Below are 17,309 nucleotides of genomic sequence, written 5' to 3'. Positions count from 1 at the left end.
AAGGGCTGCAGGATCAGACTTCTGTGGGCTTGGCTACACTTGAGAGTTACAGCACTGGTGGTGGCTTTACAGCGCTGTAACTTACTCCCCATCCACACTGGCAAGGCACATACAGCGCTGTATCTCCCTAGCTACAGCACTGGTTGTACTCCACATGGACGAGAGGAATAAAGAGAACAGCACTGGTGCTGCAGCACTGGAGTGCCAGTGTAAACAGTGATTAATCTTATTACACTGTAACTGACCTCTGGAACCTTCCCATAATGCTTTTTAAGTAAAGATAACATTCAGGATTATTTCAAACTGTGCCATGTTGAATGAGGGAAATTTGTGTAAATCTTTAAATCTAATTCAAATACATTGCAAATCATTTGTAATGGGAGTGTAAAAACTGCCTTAATATTGATCCAAAGTGAGGAATTCTTCCTCCAACTAAGAATTGGTACAACTTACAATTGGTTGGATTATTTGCTTAACAATCACATTAGACAATCTAAATAATGTAAGTAGAAGATTCCACACATATAAGAAACTTGTTACATAACAACAGAAGTAACCTATTTTGGAGTGCGATCTTCTATGCTCCTGACTTTCTCAGGGTTTCTGGTTTTTATCTTGCTGCTGCACTCCAACAGCTGCTTGTGTAGATTGTCCAACGCTTCTCTTATTTGGCTCTGGTTTTTTTCAACCTGTGCAAGTTAGAGCAAGGAAATCAAGAGGCAGCACAGGTGAACAAAGGTTGCCTGCGTTTCCACATAGCTGCTTGAAGTCAGGAAGATTCCCCAGTCCTTACTGTAGTACTAAGGATGCAGAACTGTTGTAGTGTGGTGAGGAAAGGAGTGAAATCACAGCAGAAAGCAGGCTTCCAATAATCATGTAAAGGGGAAGTGAGAGAGAAAACAGAACCCATAAGAAAGCATCCTTCTTTCCACCTTTTAAAGCTTAAATGGTATGAGGTCAATTTATATGTTATGTAGGAAGATATACTAACATTTCTATGATTCCCCATTACCACTATCTTAGGGCATTTCTACATAAGCACTTACTGCCCACCAAAGTGGGGTGTAAATCCAAGTATTTGTGTAGACATGCCCTAAGCTTAGCCCCCATTACTATAATACTGTGATGCTTCTTGGGTTGTGAGGCACCTTGCTACTGCCTGCCCTTAGTGTGAGGAAGCCTTGTCTTGCCTGCCATGAGTCAGATCCCTACCTCCACAGGCAATACAAGCACTTCCCTCTCAAACTACCTGAATCTGATGTCCCTCTGCAGGTTAGCAATAGGCCACTAAGCCCCCTGGAGCATCCCCTCAAGTGTCCAGTCCCTGCCCTGTTTCATTGAACATGCTCACTATTCACAGATTGACTGCTCCCAAAGGGATAATACACTCCAGTTTATCAGTTACACCTCAGATCACTGTTCCTCGTAACACACAACACTTAGAGATAAATGTATAGTGGTAAAAAAGTAAAAGTTTATTTAACACAGAGTTTCAAGTGATAGCAAGTAAAAATATTGGAAACGAATGGTTACTTATAAAATCATAACATGCATGCTGGAGCGTAGACTTGTTTGTTACTGTCATGAGTTATAGGACAAAGCTCAACCCAAATCCCTGCAGCACATTACAGCCAGGCTTGGCTGTGATCTTCCATTCATGAGACAAACCACACTGTCTGCTTGCCTCCTCAGTGGAAAAAATTCAGGGTGTCTCCCTGCACCCCTATTTATACTCCCCAGATCTGTTGTCTTTACCATAAACAGGAGTACCTGGCTGCTTGTTTTTTCCTGTGTGCTTTCTTGTCAATTTCACAAACTCTTGATTAGCATTTGGCTCAGTCTGTACAGTGGCCTCCATCCTTAAGCAGACACTTCACAATAAACCCATGACCACCCAGATGGAGAAAAGCATCTCTTCCCTCCTGCTTGCCAGGAGCATGTTTATCACCTTCTGCTGACCTGCCTTAACTCACATACCTTGAGAACACCATTTTCAGTTCAGATATATAATTCCTTAAACATTATCCAAACATACATTTCACAATTATCATGGTAAGTGGGTTATTGATTCTTGGTAGAGATCTTCCCATGCTACCCTTTAGCATATCATTATGCATATATCTGACCCAGGGGAGTCTTATAAAACTCTAAGCACCCAATCTGCCAGTTGGCATCAAGAGGTCCCTGGGTCACAAGTACCTGGACACCACAATCTGTAATGTATTTAGCCTCACAACACCTGTGAGGTTGGGCAGTCCTCTTCTCCCATTTTATAGACAGGGAATTGAGGCATAAAGAGGCTAAGTCAAACAGGAAGTCTGTAGCATGACAGGGATTTGAACCCTGCTGTCCCAACTTGTAGCCTAGTGTCCCAACCACTTTCTCTCAAGGTGAAGAGTCCCTGCTGGTAGATCAAATTGCAGCAAGGTGTGTGCATATGGGGGGGATGGGACAAAATTAAACTAAATTTAATTGAATGTCCAAGTCGAGTGAAAGCAAACAGAAAATGTTGTCAGTGTTAAGGCCCTGATCCCGAAATCCATTCCCCGATCGCACATCCTTGCAGCCCCACTGAAGTCATTAGGGCTCCACGCTCCACTTCCATGAAGCTCATTGCAGGACTGGAGCGCTCGGTTTGATTGATAACATTCAGTTTCGATCATCAATATCAGAGGTGAAGGTTTTGGAAAGCCCTGGCAAAGGGCCACTCTGCCAGTGCATGCGCCAGGCTTCGCTCGCTGAGCCCGGCAGATCAGACACAAACCAACCCTGGTGCATCAATCAGCCTACGCGCTGACAACCGCCCCGAGCCACGCCGCTCTCCGGCGGTGCAGAGGGAGCATTGCGGCAGCGGCGCGGCTGGCGTGGGGTGGGGGCTGCGCTGGCGGCAAGTTGCTGCCTGAAGTTTGCTCCGCGGTAGTTCGGAGAACCAGGGATGAAGGCGGATTAGCGGGGGGTGGGAGTGAGTCTCAGGGCAGGCACCTGGCTGCGCCGGGAGGGCGCTAGGGCTCAGTAACCAGGCCGGAGCGAGCGGGCCGAGGCCCCTGCAGTGGCGGAGCTGGGCTGTGCGGGGAAGGAGGCGCTCAGGCGGAGCTGCAGTCCGGCCTGCGTCGCTCAGGCAAGGCGCGGCCGCCGTGCCCGTTACTATGCGATCGCTTCTTTAGCGAAGGGGCAGGGCGTGCCCCGGGCAGGGATTGCAGGGCGCGGGAAGCGAGCGGGCCGGGGGAGGAGGGCTCGAGGCGCTGCGGGGTACAGCCAGGGGCCGCTCCGGAGGCACGAGCAGGCGTCGGGAATGAGCCGCAGAGGGCTGGGCTTGGAGCACGCAGCCAGGCTACTGGGGTGAAGCCTTCGCCTGCCACTTCCTCCCCAGGCGGCATGGAGGCTGTGGACGCCGCGGTGGCTGGGTTTCCCGAGGAGGAGGAGGAGGTGGGTTGCTATGACTTCGAGCCGCTGCCGACGCTGCTGGAGGATGAGGTGAGTGTGCCAAAGTGCAGCCTCCCCCACCCCTCCTTGGCAAGAGCACCCGCTCGTCCCTGAAGAGCTCTGGCTCCTGCGTGCACCTGTGGGCGAGAGCGACCCTTCCCAGCTGCGGAGAGTGGCTTCTCTGGATGAACTTGTTTTGTGTCAGCAACTCAGCTGCTAGTTCTCTGGTCGCTGTGCTGCTCGCCTGTGCTCCCAGTTCCTGGCCTGCCCTTCCCGGCCTTCGCTTTGTTTGCAGCGGTGCGGTGCGCTGCGCTGCGCAAACTAGGGGAGAGCGGAAAGTGTTGACTTAACGGGGAACTAACCCTGTGGTGAAGGCGAACTGGCCAGTCAAAGGGATATAAATCAACTTTCACAGGGACCCGATCGTCTTAGTTCGGTTGTAGGGAAAGGGGCGGATTCTCCTACCATTTAAAACAGGGGTCAGCAACCTTTCAGAAGTGGTGTGGAGTCTTCATTTATTTACTCTAATTTAAGGTTTCTTGTGCCAGTAATACATTTTTGCTTTTTTAGAAGTTCTCTTTCTAAAGTCTATAATATATAACTAAAGTATTGTGGTATGTAAAGTAAATAAGGTTTTAAACTTGTTTAAGAAGCTTCATTTAAAATTAAGTTAAAATGCAGAGCCCCCCTCCCCGTGCCCCTGGACCGGTGGCCAAGACCCGGGCAGTGTGAGTGCCACTGAAAATCAGCTCACGTGCTGCCTTCGGCACATGTGCCATAGGCAGGGGCTGCTCCAGGCACCAGCACGCCAAGTGCGTGACTGGGGTGGCAAGCCACGGGGGGCGCTCTGCTGGTCATCGCTAGAGCAGCAGGCAGATTACCTTCGGCGGCATGCCTGTGGAGAGTCCGCTGGTCCTGTGGCTTCGGCGGACCTCCCACAGGCTTGCCGCCGAATCCGCAGGACTGGGGACCTCTTGCAGGCAAGCTGCCAAAGGCAGCCTGCCTGCCATGCTTGGGGCAGCAAAATACCTAGAGCTGCCCCTGGCGATAGGTTGCCTACACCTGATTTAAAAGCTGTGGGGGCAAATTGCTTTTGCTCTTCAAAGCAGTAAGTTATAAAGGAAGTGTTCTGAATGTCTTCTTCCTGCAAAACTGTAGCATGCAAACATCTCTGGGTAAGGATTTAAGATTAGCAGCTATCAATAGTCTTGGAAGTCTTATTACATAGGAACTGGGGGACCATACAAAGAAGCATTTTTCATGTCAATAAGATTCTCTTGCTCTCCTTTTCTTAATAATCCCAGAAACCTGTGTTCCTAATGGATTTACTCCCTCACACCCCACTTCTTAATACCCCATATTCATTAATATGATTTAACTGTTGTATCATAATTATTATCATGTCTGCAGACTAATGTCACAAATGTTGGACTATGAGTTTGTTGTAGCATTTAATAACAATGACTCTTAATCAGACAAAATCACATAAATCAAACAAAATCCCCTTTGGTAATAAGCAAATCTTTTTTTCTTCTGTAAAAGTTTTGTTGCTGCCACGTAAAAGGCCTTTAACAGGCAGCAGGAAAGGCTGCTAAGTCTGTTTATACTGTTATATGTTTAAATTAGTCATTAGTTGTGCTAAACAAACACATAAAGATGGAGCTGACTCTAGTTCTGAGTTGTTTTGTCATAGATAGTTCTACTCTTGCATTATTGATCTCTTCCTTCATAACTCAAGGAATGATTTGGAGAGTGTTGCTTGCCTGGTTAGTTAGCATTTGGATAACATGAAATATTTTAACTAGCAGTTTAGTGATGGATACATTTCACATATTGGGTTCAGTTGTTAAATAGCACCGTCTCTTTCTTCTTACATCTCTGCCAGTTTCAGGGGTAGACTCCATCAAGTGGTAACAGTGAAAAGGGAGTACCCATAGAGAGAGCTCCTAGCAATGTAAATAATTTGGAGGAGGGACTGGCTACAGTTCTTTTCACAAACTCAAGTAGGATCAGATAATCCATTTGTGGACGTTGTCCGGTGACCTCTGTTTCCTGTAGCCTGTCACATGGTGGAGAAGATCTGGTACAATCATTTTTGCTCTCAAGAGAGTTAAGCGTGAATCAAAATCCTTTAGCAATTTGGAAACCAGTTGGGGATACCTTTTTATTCCTCAGACTGAACAAGATTATTGTGGGCTGCTGATGTATGAGTCATGATTCAATAAGTTTTCCATGCCTACCCTTTGGAAGATCTCCCAGACTGCTCTCGGGATATTAAAGGTGCTTACTGACACATTTATAGCATTCTTAGGAATATTCAAGAAAAGTGATTAAAAGTTGGAGACCTAAAAGTATGGGTGGTGGAGGGGAAAACAATCTCTTAAAGCACCGTAGAAGAGCTGGGTATTTATTAAATGGAGCTTGACTGCCATTCCTGGCAAGCTCCTAAAAGTCCCCATTTGAATAGATACTCTATAGTCTTGTTTTGAGAAATGGCTTTTTTGCTGTCTGGTTTGTCTAGGAATATTTTATTAATTCTTCACTGCTCATTCTGTCAGATGCCTCTTTATATTTAAAATGCTATCTTTCACATTTAAGTGTGTTTTATGGTATTGTTTACTGGTGACAAACATCCAGGTTGGCCCTGGACCACAAAGCATGTGCAGAGTCTGCAGAATCTAAGCTTTCATTTATCTCCCTCAAAGGCTTTCTAACCTTGTGATAAAGATCTTCCAAATAGGATCTATGTGATAACACAAGCAATGAGTCTACAAATGACCATAAGAAATAGCTCTAAGAGTCTGAGCTCTCCTTGACCCTTTCATTTCATTAAGATGTTAACTTGAAAGCCTGATGAGCCTTGAACTTGAAGGAAAGATTTTTCAAAAATGCCTAAGAGATCTAAGAATGCAAATCCCACTAAAAGCAACGGGGACATGTGCTCCTAAATCCCTTAAACTTTTAGAAAATCTCTTCAAGATTTAGCATTAACTATTTGATTTCTAGTATCAAAGGGGTAGCCGTGTTAATCTGGATCTGTAAAAAGCGACGAAGAGTCCTGTGGCACCTTATAGCCTAACGGACGTACTGGAGCATAAGATTTCGTGGGTGAATACCCACTTCGTCTGTAAGGTGCCATAGGACTCTGTCGCTTTTTATTTGATTCCTGATCCTTTTAAGAGAAGGGAACGTGGGGGTGGAAGAGGAGCCCAATAACATGGAATTGGGAGTTGTTACAGAGAGGGAGATGCTGAAGGAGGAAGTAGAAGAGACCGACTGGGAAGAAGAGAAAGGAGACTCAGAAGACCAAAATGGTGGTGCTTCTAATGTTGGGAATACTTTTCCCATTAAGTGATGCTGAATGCAGTGATAAGTAACAAATATTAACGACTATGTTAACAAATTTGCTTTTACTCCATCCCAAAAGAAAAACAAACAAAAATCAATTTAGGTATTTGTAAAACACATATTCTGTAACCCAAAACGCTTTGGTTACTTTTTATAGCTAAACTCCGTTCTAAATATCTGGAATTTTGGAGGTCTGAGAAATGTCAACTACTTATTAGAGCTTTGAGAAAATTGCTATTATGGCCTTTTCTTGACTAAATTGTAATCAGTATGTATCCAGCTTGAAATTTTGCCCGAATTGTTTCCATTTTTTTAGAGTTGCTTGGAAAAGGCAAATACATTTCTTGTGTTTACTGCCCTTATCTTGGGATCATTATGTTGTGTAGGATTGTCAGTTTTGATTGGACATATTCCTGGAGGTTTCATCACAGGACACAATCTTTAATTAAAGACTAATCTTTAATTCCTGGAGATTCCAAGACAATCCTGGAAGGTTGGCAACAGTAATTGTTGTGTGATAATACCTCTACTAGGCATGTCACTTCTAACCGTAATCTTTTTATCCAAGCAGCTTCCTAAAGCATACAGTCATAGAAGTTAGAAAATGAAAGAGCCTGTCAGATCTTCCAGTGCATCATCCTTCCAATGTAAAGTTATTCTCTAGTCTAAACTAGACTGAGCAAAGCAATACTAACTTCTAAATGTCTCCAACAGAGCTTTTGCCATGTTTCTTGGAATTCTCACATGTGCCTAATAAATATCACAGCTGTGAAGACAGCCTTTAGCTGTAAGTCATATGTTACCTTGACCATTGGGGAGCACTGGATAAACAAAAACCCGAGGCAACCATCAGGCACCTGGAGCTGTTTATCTAAAATTTTGACTTATTTCCAGCCCCCCCCCCCCCCCAAAAAAAAAGAGAGGCCATAACATGTGTTGCGCTACCTGAGGCTCACAAAGAAGTTACAAACACTAATCAAACCTTGCAACGACCCCTTTCAAGAGACAGGTGCGGGAAACTGAGGCAAAAAGAGCTTAAAGTGACTTCCCCAAGGTCACACAGAAAACTTGTGGCAGAGTCAGAAAATTAATCCATCTCATGTGACCCAGTCTCTGTGCCTTTACCTCATGATTATCCTTTCATTTTAGTGTGGTGCGGGAGTGTCTCAATTTAAATATATCACAGAAATACCTGTTTTCTGATGTTAATATGAGATCTTTGCACACGTTGACTGTTTCCCCTAAGGCACTCTTTGTGCTGAAAGTTCTTTACATTAAATACTTGGGGGGTAGAAGTTGGAGGTTAAATTCTTTGTCCTAGGAAGTCTGAGAACTTGCTGGAATCACATCAGGTTGTGTCTTGTAGATGACATTTGACACAATTGTCTACAAGTAATGTCATCAAATGCAAAGTAATTTCTGAATTCATGTCTTGGCAGGAGAATGTGTCCCTTGCTGATATTCTTTCACTGCGGGATAGCTGTCTTACCGAGCAAGATATCTGGGCAATTTGCCTGGAGTGTAGCCATTCTATGAAGAGCATCTCCCATTCAGCAATCTTCCAGACACTTTGCATTACTCCTGACACTTTGGCTTTTAACACCAATGGCAATGTGTGCTTCATGGAACAGCTCAGTGGTAAGTATTTATGCTTCTAGGCAATTTGTTAAGAAGTATGCAAAGTCATGCTGAGAGAATGTAATAAAACATTATATTCTTCAAACTTTTACGTAGATTTAATTAGACTGCAAAGCAGAATTTCTTGATAAATGGATGAATTGCGGTCCATATGAAACTAAATTAGATTCAGGAGCACTGTACATTCACTAGTTATACTAATACTGAATAAAGATTTCCGATTGAATTTAGTAAGATCTTGGATCCACTTGTTTTCACATATTTTTTTTCCACATGAATCTGTTGCACTTACATTTTAAACATAGTAAGTTATGGACTTGTGCAGATATGCGTTTGCATGTCTGAAAGTATGGGCAAAGCATAATCATGGTGCTGCTTCTCTCACCACTTAAAATATGTCCGTGAAATTACAGGTATGGCTAAAGAAGATGGCTGTTTGGCTGTAGATCTAGCAGTAGAATAGATGTGACCTGATAAAGCTTTCCCAAAATGGAGGACTGAATGGTGTCTGCATATGGCAGAATGTAAGATCTTTATGTATCATTGGAGACATGGGGATGCTGACATTCACAGAAGGACTTCTGATTTCATTGTGAACGAAAGTTTATTATTGGATAAGATGAAATCAGCAAAAATCTCAAGAGCCTTAGTCCCTCACATTGCAAGAAATGACAGCTGAGAAAATTGCAGTAGGGAATGAGGAAGAAGGAACCTAGTGCCAAGCTGTAGAAGCCTCAGAGATCAGTTCTGTGCCATGCCTATTCTCTTTAGGCTTTTTATTATGTCTTTTAATTTTAATTTATTTTTAAAACAACGTCAGAATAACTACATCTGTCAGTTTGCTTCCAGATTGCATTAAATGAACCGTGTGTGTGTGTGTGTGTGTGTGTGTGTGTGTGTGTGTTTGTGTGTTAGCCATAATTTTGGTCCATCTGTTGAAATGAAACTATATCAGGTTAAAAATCAGAGTTTTAAATCAAATGTCCTTACTTGAGAGGTCATAAAACATGACATAAACTGAAAGTATATTTTAAAATGTATTCATTATTTGTTTATTTCTCATCATGAACAACTTCAAAATAGATTTGACAGATTTGTGTTTGTTTTTAAGTATAATACATTTTCAGATTCCCATGTACTAATCCTGTGCTGCCGTAGTTGGTTTAACACTGCAGGGGAAATTGGTTTTTGTGTTAAAAGAATTGTTTGTATTATAACTTCAGGAAAGAAACACTTTTCTTCAGTTTTGTAAAAGTTGACTCTTACAAAATCTAAATCTTGGATCGAATTTGACCTGATGTTTCTTAAAGAAACATCCAGGAGCCTCGCTAAAGGAGAATATGTTGACTGGACAGAAGTTCTTTGTACTGCCAAAAATTAAGATCTTGGGGAAAGAAAGGAAGTGCTCACAAGAGGTAAAAAAATCTAAGCTTAGTTCCTGATTGTCAGCCATCAGTTAAATATGGCCTTATGCAAATAACGGAGTATGGGTTTTTAGTGAAGCAAATTATGTGCATGGACATAATTCATATTATTGGAAAGTCTTGATTAGGATGTTTCAAAATTCAATTATAGTTAAAGAAACATTGCCTGTGTCTAGAAAACTCTAAGAGAAACTTCATAATGAAAGAACTTGGTATGCAGATGCATATTTTTTAATGATTTTTTTCCCCACAATTCTCTGTGCTTCTCCCACTTTGTCCCTATTTTTTTGTCCTGTGCAACTCAGTCAAAATCAGACAACACGTTTTTTTTACTATCTTGTCATTTCTGGAACTTTATCACGGTCATATTTACTCTGCTAGAAAAGGTGACTGTCTCTTTTTTTAAATAAGAGGAAATGACTTGTAAGCAATTCAGGTTGTTACATTGGGCCTTTCCTTTCCTTCTAAAGAAATGACACTGTGGACTCCATGCAGCAGGAAGCAAGAATACAAAAATTGTATTGCACCATGTGCCAGTAACTGCAAATTGCCCACTGTCTCTTGGAGAGCTTCATGATTTGAAAAAGTATAAACTATAGGATTACCGAATCTAAAATAATACTCCTCTGTGACCTTCAAATGCTCTGAGACTGGTGGAGTAGGAGGAGGAGGAAGAAAGAGCATAATAGAAAGAGTGGAAGCTGGTTCCTGCAGAAAGCCACACTATTTTGTAAACTAGTTAAAAGGATTCTGTGACCAAAGGCGGCAACAGCCTGTGTAGCCGGAGCCAGCTGTTGATGATGAATAAATATATGTGAACCAGACTACTTAGCAGCTTTAGAGCACAAGAGCCATTGCTTCAGCCCTCTACTCAAGATCTAAGAGAGAGAATTTAGTATCTGCTTCTGTAATAGAGGAGTTTTGTGTGTCTGCTCACTACCAAAGCAATTTTTCCTCTCTTGGGATTGACACTTCCTCATCAATTATTGGGAGTGGACCACATCCACCCTGATTTAATTGGCCCTGTCAACACTGGTTCTCCACTTGTAACTCCCTTCTCTTCATGTGTCAGTATATTTATGCCTGCATCTGTAATTTTCACTCCATGCATCTGAAGAAGTGGGTTTTTTACCCATGAAAGCTTATGTCCAAATAAATCTGTTAGTCTTTACAGTGCCACCGGACTCCTCGTTTTTGTTATGCTATGCCTTTGCCTCTTCCATATTAGAGTAGTCTACCTGGAGATGCTCTGGAAGGCAGTCCAAAAGCTTCAGCTCATGTAGACTGCTTGTTTCACAGTGTTTCTCACAAGGCATGAATTACATCAGTACTTCATGATCTGTACTGCTGAATACAGTACAGCTACTAGATACATATTAGTTTTCTGGTGCAAGTAAAGGTGATGGTTGCTTTGTTCCCCAACAGCTTAGATCAGCTGAGATGTTCAAGGTATCACCTAGACAACTGGAGGAAGAAAGAGCTCTTAAAATTCTTAGGCTCTAGAATTTTGCTTTCCTCTGCCTCCCACTGCTCTGATAGAACTTCAGCTTGACATATTGGACTCCTGTTCACCCAGTCATTTGCCTGGAAGGATGGGTTGGAGAAAGAGATCTTTGGGGTGAGGATTTATAGCTTTTAACATCTGTCTGATTTGAAGTCTTCATTTAACATTGGGTGTGAGGCATTAAATTTGTTATATATGTGATCAACTCTAAGAGCATTTTGTGAGTCTAAAAATTAACAGTTCTCCACTTCTAAGGATATGTCTACACTACAAAATTAGGTCGAATTTATAGAAGTCGATTTTTAGGAAGCGATTTTATACAGTTGATTGTGTGTGTCCGCACTAAGCGCATTAAGTCAGTGGAGTGCATCCACAGTACCGTGGCTAGCAGCGACTTTTGGAGTGTTGCACTGTGGGTAGCTATCCCACAGTTCCCACAGTCTCCACTGCCCATTGGAATTCTGGGTTGAGCTCCAGAGGCATTGTTGCGGGTGGTTTTGGGTACATGTCATCAGTCGCCCTTCTCTCCGTGAAAGCAAAGGCAGACAATCGTTACGCGCCTTTTTTCCGTGCAGATGCCATACTGCTTTCAGCAGACGATGCAGTAGGACTGCTAACCATCGTCATCCAACCACTGATTTCACTGCAGCTCGGCTCTCCTGGTGCCATGAATTGACCTCGCAGATCCTCTCGTTGTTCTTTATAAATATCTATTCTAGTGGCATCCCGTCATCATCCACCTCTTCCGCTGCAACTCTGCTCTCCTGCTCATGTCTTGATTGCGAATTTCTCCATGTTGTCTGTCATGGGCTCCTGGGAACATGTGTTCTTCCTTGGGAAATGTGCGTGGTGCTAACCGTCGTCCTCCACCACTTCTGCTGCAAATCTGCTCTCCTGGTGCCATGAATCCATCTCGCAGGTTGTCTCATCATTTGGTATAAATATCTATTCTCGTGGCATCCATCGTCATCCACTGCTTCCGCTGCAACTCTGCTCTCCAGCAGACGCCATACCACAGCAAGCATGGAGCCCACTCAGCTCACCGCTGCTGTTGTGAGCATTGTAAACAGCTTGCGTGTTATCCTGCAGTATGTGCAGAACCAGAACCTGCAAAATCAGGTGAGGAGGCGATGACAGCATGATCACAATAGTGATGAGGACATGGACACAGACTTCTCTTAAAGCATGGGCCCTGGCAATTTGGACATCATGGTGGTAATGGGGCAGGTTCATGCTGTGGAATGCCGATTCTGGGCCCAGGAAAAAACCACAGACTGGTGGACAACATAGTGTTGCAGGTCTGGGATGATTCCCAGTGGCTGTGAACCTTTTGAATGTGTAAGGGCGCTTACCAAGATGAGAGCAGCCTTCACAGTTGAGAAGCAAGTGGTGATAGCCCTCTGGAAGCTTGCAGTGCCAGACAGCTATTGGTCAGTCGGGAATCAATTTGGAGTGGGTAAATCTATAGTGGAGGCTGCTGTGATCCAAGTAGCCAATGCAATCACTGAGCTACTGCTATCAAGGGTAGTTACTCTGGGAAATGTGCAGGTTATAGTGGATGGCTTTGCTGCAATGGGATTCCCTAACTGTGGTGGGGCGATAGACGGAATGCATATCCCTATCTTGGGACCAGACCACCTTGGCAGCCAGTACATAAACCGCAAGGAGTACTTTTCAATGGTGCTGCAAGCATTGGTGGATCACAAGGGACGTTTCACAGACATCAACGTGAAATCACCGGAAAAGGTGCATGACGCTCGCATCTTCATGATCTCTGGTCTGTTTGAACAGTGCAGGAAGAAACTTACTTCCCAGACCAGAAAATAACTGTTGGGAACATTGAAATGCCTATAGTTATCCTTGGGGACCTCTTAATGCTATGGCTCATGAAGCCATACACAGGCACCCTGGACAGTAATAAGGAGCCGTTCAACTATAGGCTGAACAAGTGCAGAATAGTGGTAGAATGTGCATTTGGATGTTTAAAAGCGCACTAGCGCAGTTTACTGACTCTGTTAGACCTCAGTAAAACCAATATTCCAATTGTTATTGCTGCTTGCTGTCAGCTCCACAATATCTGTGAGAGTACGTGGGAGACGTTTATGGCAGGGTGGGAAGTTGATGCAAATCGCCTCTCCGCTGATTATGCACAGCTAGACATCCGGGAGATTAGAAGAGCACAGCAGGGCACGCTGCGCATCAGAGAAGGTTTGAAAACCAGTTTCATGACTGGCCAGGCTATGGTGTGACAGTTTTTTTTCCCCTCCTAGATGAAAACCACCCCCTGTGGTTCACTCTACTTCCCTGTAAGCCAACTACCCTCCCCCCTTCAATCACCACTTGCAGAGGCAAGGAAGTCATTTATTGTTTCAAAATCATGCATTCTTTATTAATTCATCACACAAATAGGGGGATAACTGCCAAGGTAGCCTGGGAGGGGTGGGGGGAGAAGTAGAGGAGGGAAGGCCAAGGCCACACTGCGCTTCAAAACTTATTGAATGCCAGCCTTCTGTGCTTGTGCAGTCCTCTGGGGTGGAGTATTTGGGTGCCCAGAGTGCACCCTTTTTCCCCTCCCTGGGGTTCTTGGGCATCTGGGTGAGCAGGCTATGGAACTTGGGGAGGAGGGCAGGTGGCTATTCAGGGGCAGCAGTGGTGGTCTGTGCTCCTGCTGCCTTTCCTGCAGCTCCATCAGACGCTGGAGCATATCAGTTTGATCCCCCCGTAGCCTCAGCATTGCATCCTGCCTATCTCATCTTGCTCCCGCCATTTCTCATCTCATTCGTCCCTCCTGTCCTCGTGTTCATTTTCTGCTTTCTTGGACTTTGGCATTGTTTGCCTTCACGCATTCAGTGTGGAAGGACTGCATGAGCTCAGAGAACATTTCATCACGAGTGTGGTTTTTTTCACCTTATTATCTGCACTAGTCTCTGGGATGCAGATGATAGGGGGAGCGTAGAAACATTTGCAGCTGCGGGAGGAAAAAAAAGGAGAGTAGTATTTAAAGACACATTTTAGAGAACAATGGATAGACTCTTTCACGGTGAACAAAGCTTTTAACATTACGTAGCACATGTGCTTTTGGTATAAGGTCGCATTTTGCCTCTTATATTGAGGGCCTGTCAGTTTGGTGTGAGAGATCACACATGCAGGACCGGGCAACAGGATTCAGCTTGCAGGCAGCCATGGTAAGTCACAGTCTTTCAGCTTCTTCAACCTTCATAACATGTGGGAATGGTTTCAAACAGCCGTGCCCTCCTTTCCCATACCAAGCACCCATTGCGTTGGCCATTTGAAAGGAGAGGCTGTACTGGCCGCGAATGCAGCCCAAGTCTTCAGGGCAAATTAATCATTAAATACTCTTGCTTTTAAACCATGCATTATATTTACAAAGGTACACGCACCAGAGGTGCCATCTCTGGTTTCATGGTCTGTGAGCTCGCCTTGGAAAGATATTGGCTCCAGGGTGATAAACAGTTCCTGGCTGTCAGGGAGAATGGTTTCTCCGCTTCCATGCTGTGTGCTATCCTCATCCTCCTCCAACTCCTCATCTTTCTCATCCCCAAAATCCTCATCCCTGTTGTATGAGACTCCCCCCTTGCAGGTGTCCACGGACAGGGGTGGGGTATAGGTAGAGGCTCCCCCTAGAATTACATGCGGCTCATCATAGAAATGGCATGTCTGGAGCTCTGACCTGGAGTGGCCGTTTGCCTGTTTGGTTTTTTGGTAGGCTTGCCTGAGCGCCTTAATTTTCACACTGCACTGCTGTGGGTCCCTGTTTTAGCCTCTGTCCATCATGCCCTTGGAGATTTTTTTCAAATGTTTTGGCATTTCGTCTTTTGTAACGGAGTTCTGATAACACGGATTCGTCTCCCCAAACAGTGATCAGATCCAGTAACTCCTGTTCAGACCATGCTGGAGCTCTTTAGAGATTCTGGGACTGCATGGTCACGTGTGCTGATGAGCGCACCACGCTGGCCAAACAGGAAATTAAATTCAAAAGTTCCCGAGGCTTCTTCTGTGTACCTTGCTAGTGCATCTGAGTTGAAAGTGCTGTCCAGAGTGGTCACAATGGAGCACGCTGGGATAGCTCCCGGAAGCCAATACCGTCATATTGGATCCGTACTATCCCAAATTTGACCCAGCAATGTTGATTTCATCACTAATCCCCTCATTGGGGAGGAGTACAGAAATTGATTTTAAGAGCCCTTTAATTCGACAAAAATGGCTTCATCTTATGGACAGGTGCAGGGTTAAATCGATCTAACGCTATTAAATTCAGCCTAAACTCGTAGTGTAGACCAGGGCTAAGGGAAATTACCCAACCTTTGGAGCCAGATCCCTCAGGCAAATGGTGCAACACCACCAAAACACCACCATAGTTATACCTCCAATGACTGGGTTGCCAGATAGGCATTAATACAGCATCATGCAGCATTGCTGCTGAAGTAGTCCACTTATAAGCTGTCGTCCAGGCCCAACTCCTCTAATGAAGAGCTTCTCTCCTGATCTCTCCATATGGATTTGATTGGAAAGTGGAGTGAGCAGCTATGTTGGCCTGCTGGTTGGAGAGGCCCACAAGGGCATCAGTCATATTTGTGGTGTGAGCAGGTCAGCCGTCAACTAGGTTGCGTACCTTGGAGATGGAGATTTGGTTCTTCCTCATCTCAGAAGATGGTAGTTAGAGGTGGTGGCTGTGGAGACTTATCTACATGTACTTGTTTTGTAACTTCTAAAAAGTAATACAAGGCAAACTCCTATAAGCTTTCATTAGCTGGCCCTGGGAAATCTCCCTCCTTTGGTTACTGGCTTGGAGTTTTGATTCAGAGCTTCCAAGGCCAGAAGGGACCATTGTGATCATGTAGTCTGACCTCCTGTATAACACGAGCCATGGAACTTCCTCAAAATAATTCCTAGAGCACATCTTTTAGAAAAATATCCAATTTTGATTTAAAAATGGTTGGTGTTGGAGAAACCCCACCACAACCCTTGGCAAATTGTTCTAATAGTTGTATCCTTGCTGTCAAAAATGTGCACCTTATTGTCAGTTTGAATTTGTCTAACTTCAGCTTCCAGCCATAGGTTTGTGTCTATAGCTTTCTCTGCTATACTGACTGTGTATTAATAAATATTTGTTTCCCCATGCAGGGACTTACATGTGTAGTCAAGTTATCTCTTATGTTTCTCTTTGTTAAGATAAATAGATTGAGCTCTTTGAGCCTTTCACTATAAGGCAGTGGTCCCCAGACTGTGGGGTGCCCCCCGCTAGTGAGGCATGGAGGAATCTTTGGGGGGATGTGGTGGGGCCAAAGTCAGCCCTCATTGGGGGTGGGGAGGGAGCACCACCCAGCCCCACCCTACTCTAGCCCCAGCTGTGCTCCGGCCGTGCGCCCAACCGCAGCTTCTGGCCTCGGTTTCTGGCCCCGGCCCCAGCTCCTGACTCCACTCCCGGCTCCACTCCTGGCCACAGCCCTAGCTGCAGCCCCGTTCCCAGCTCCCACTCCCAGCCACAGCCCTGGCCTTCTCCTCCGGCTCTGTTCCTGGCCCCAGTTGCAGCCCTGGCCTCAGCTCCTAGCCCCAGCTGTAGCCCTGACCTGAAAAGTTTCAGGTTCACAGAAGGAAGGGGATTAAAAATATTAAGTTGGTAGTTTGGTGTCTCAAATGGTGGTTGTTTCTTTCTCTGAATTTAATCTTTTTGTTTCTTAGTGGGGAGAGTGATAGTTTGCTTCTTCAGGATGGTTAGAAATAAGGTACAGAAAGGCACATTTCCATATGTAATCATTAAGGGTCCTTTGGTAAGAGTTAATAGTTCCCTTACAGCACTGGAACAATCAGCTTTGTCCAGAGTTTTCTTTGTAGCTTGGAGGTGTGAGAACCAACAGGCTTGTCAATTAGATTTCATTTTGTAACATCAAACTGTCAAAACGTGCTATATGCATATATAATTGTCAATTTCTTAATCTGGCATTCTTTTT

General features: G+C 44.4%; 1 protein-coding gene across 1 annotated transcript in view; it reads left to right on the top strand.

Annotated features, from left to right (window-relative positions):
* Positions 1-3,255: 3,255 nt before the first annotated feature.
* The window catches only part of KNDC1 (kinase non-catalytic C-lobe domain containing 1), a 103,392-nt gene continuing 89,338 nt past the window's right edge, over positions 3,256-17,309 (top strand). Inside the window, exons 1-2 of the mRNA XM_050959785.1 lie at positions 3,256-3,474; positions 8,211-8,409. Coding sequence (XP_050815742.1) covers positions 3,376-3,474; positions 8,211-8,409 — 298 coding nt within the window. The 5' untranslated portion in view covers positions 3,256-3,375. The remainder of the gene's footprint in view (positions 3,475-8,210; positions 8,410-17,309) is intronic.

This window comes from Gopherus flavomarginatus, chromosome 6, assembly GCF_025201925.1.
Source record: "Gopherus flavomarginatus isolate rGopFla2 chromosome 6, rGopFla2.mat.asm, whole genome shotgun sequence".
NCBI classification, from domain to species: domain Eukaryota; kingdom Metazoa; phylum Chordata; order Testudines; family Testudinidae; genus Gopherus; species Gopherus flavomarginatus.
Note: the sequence above shows the minus strand (reverse complement) of the source record. Positions and strands in the feature narration are given on the sequence as shown.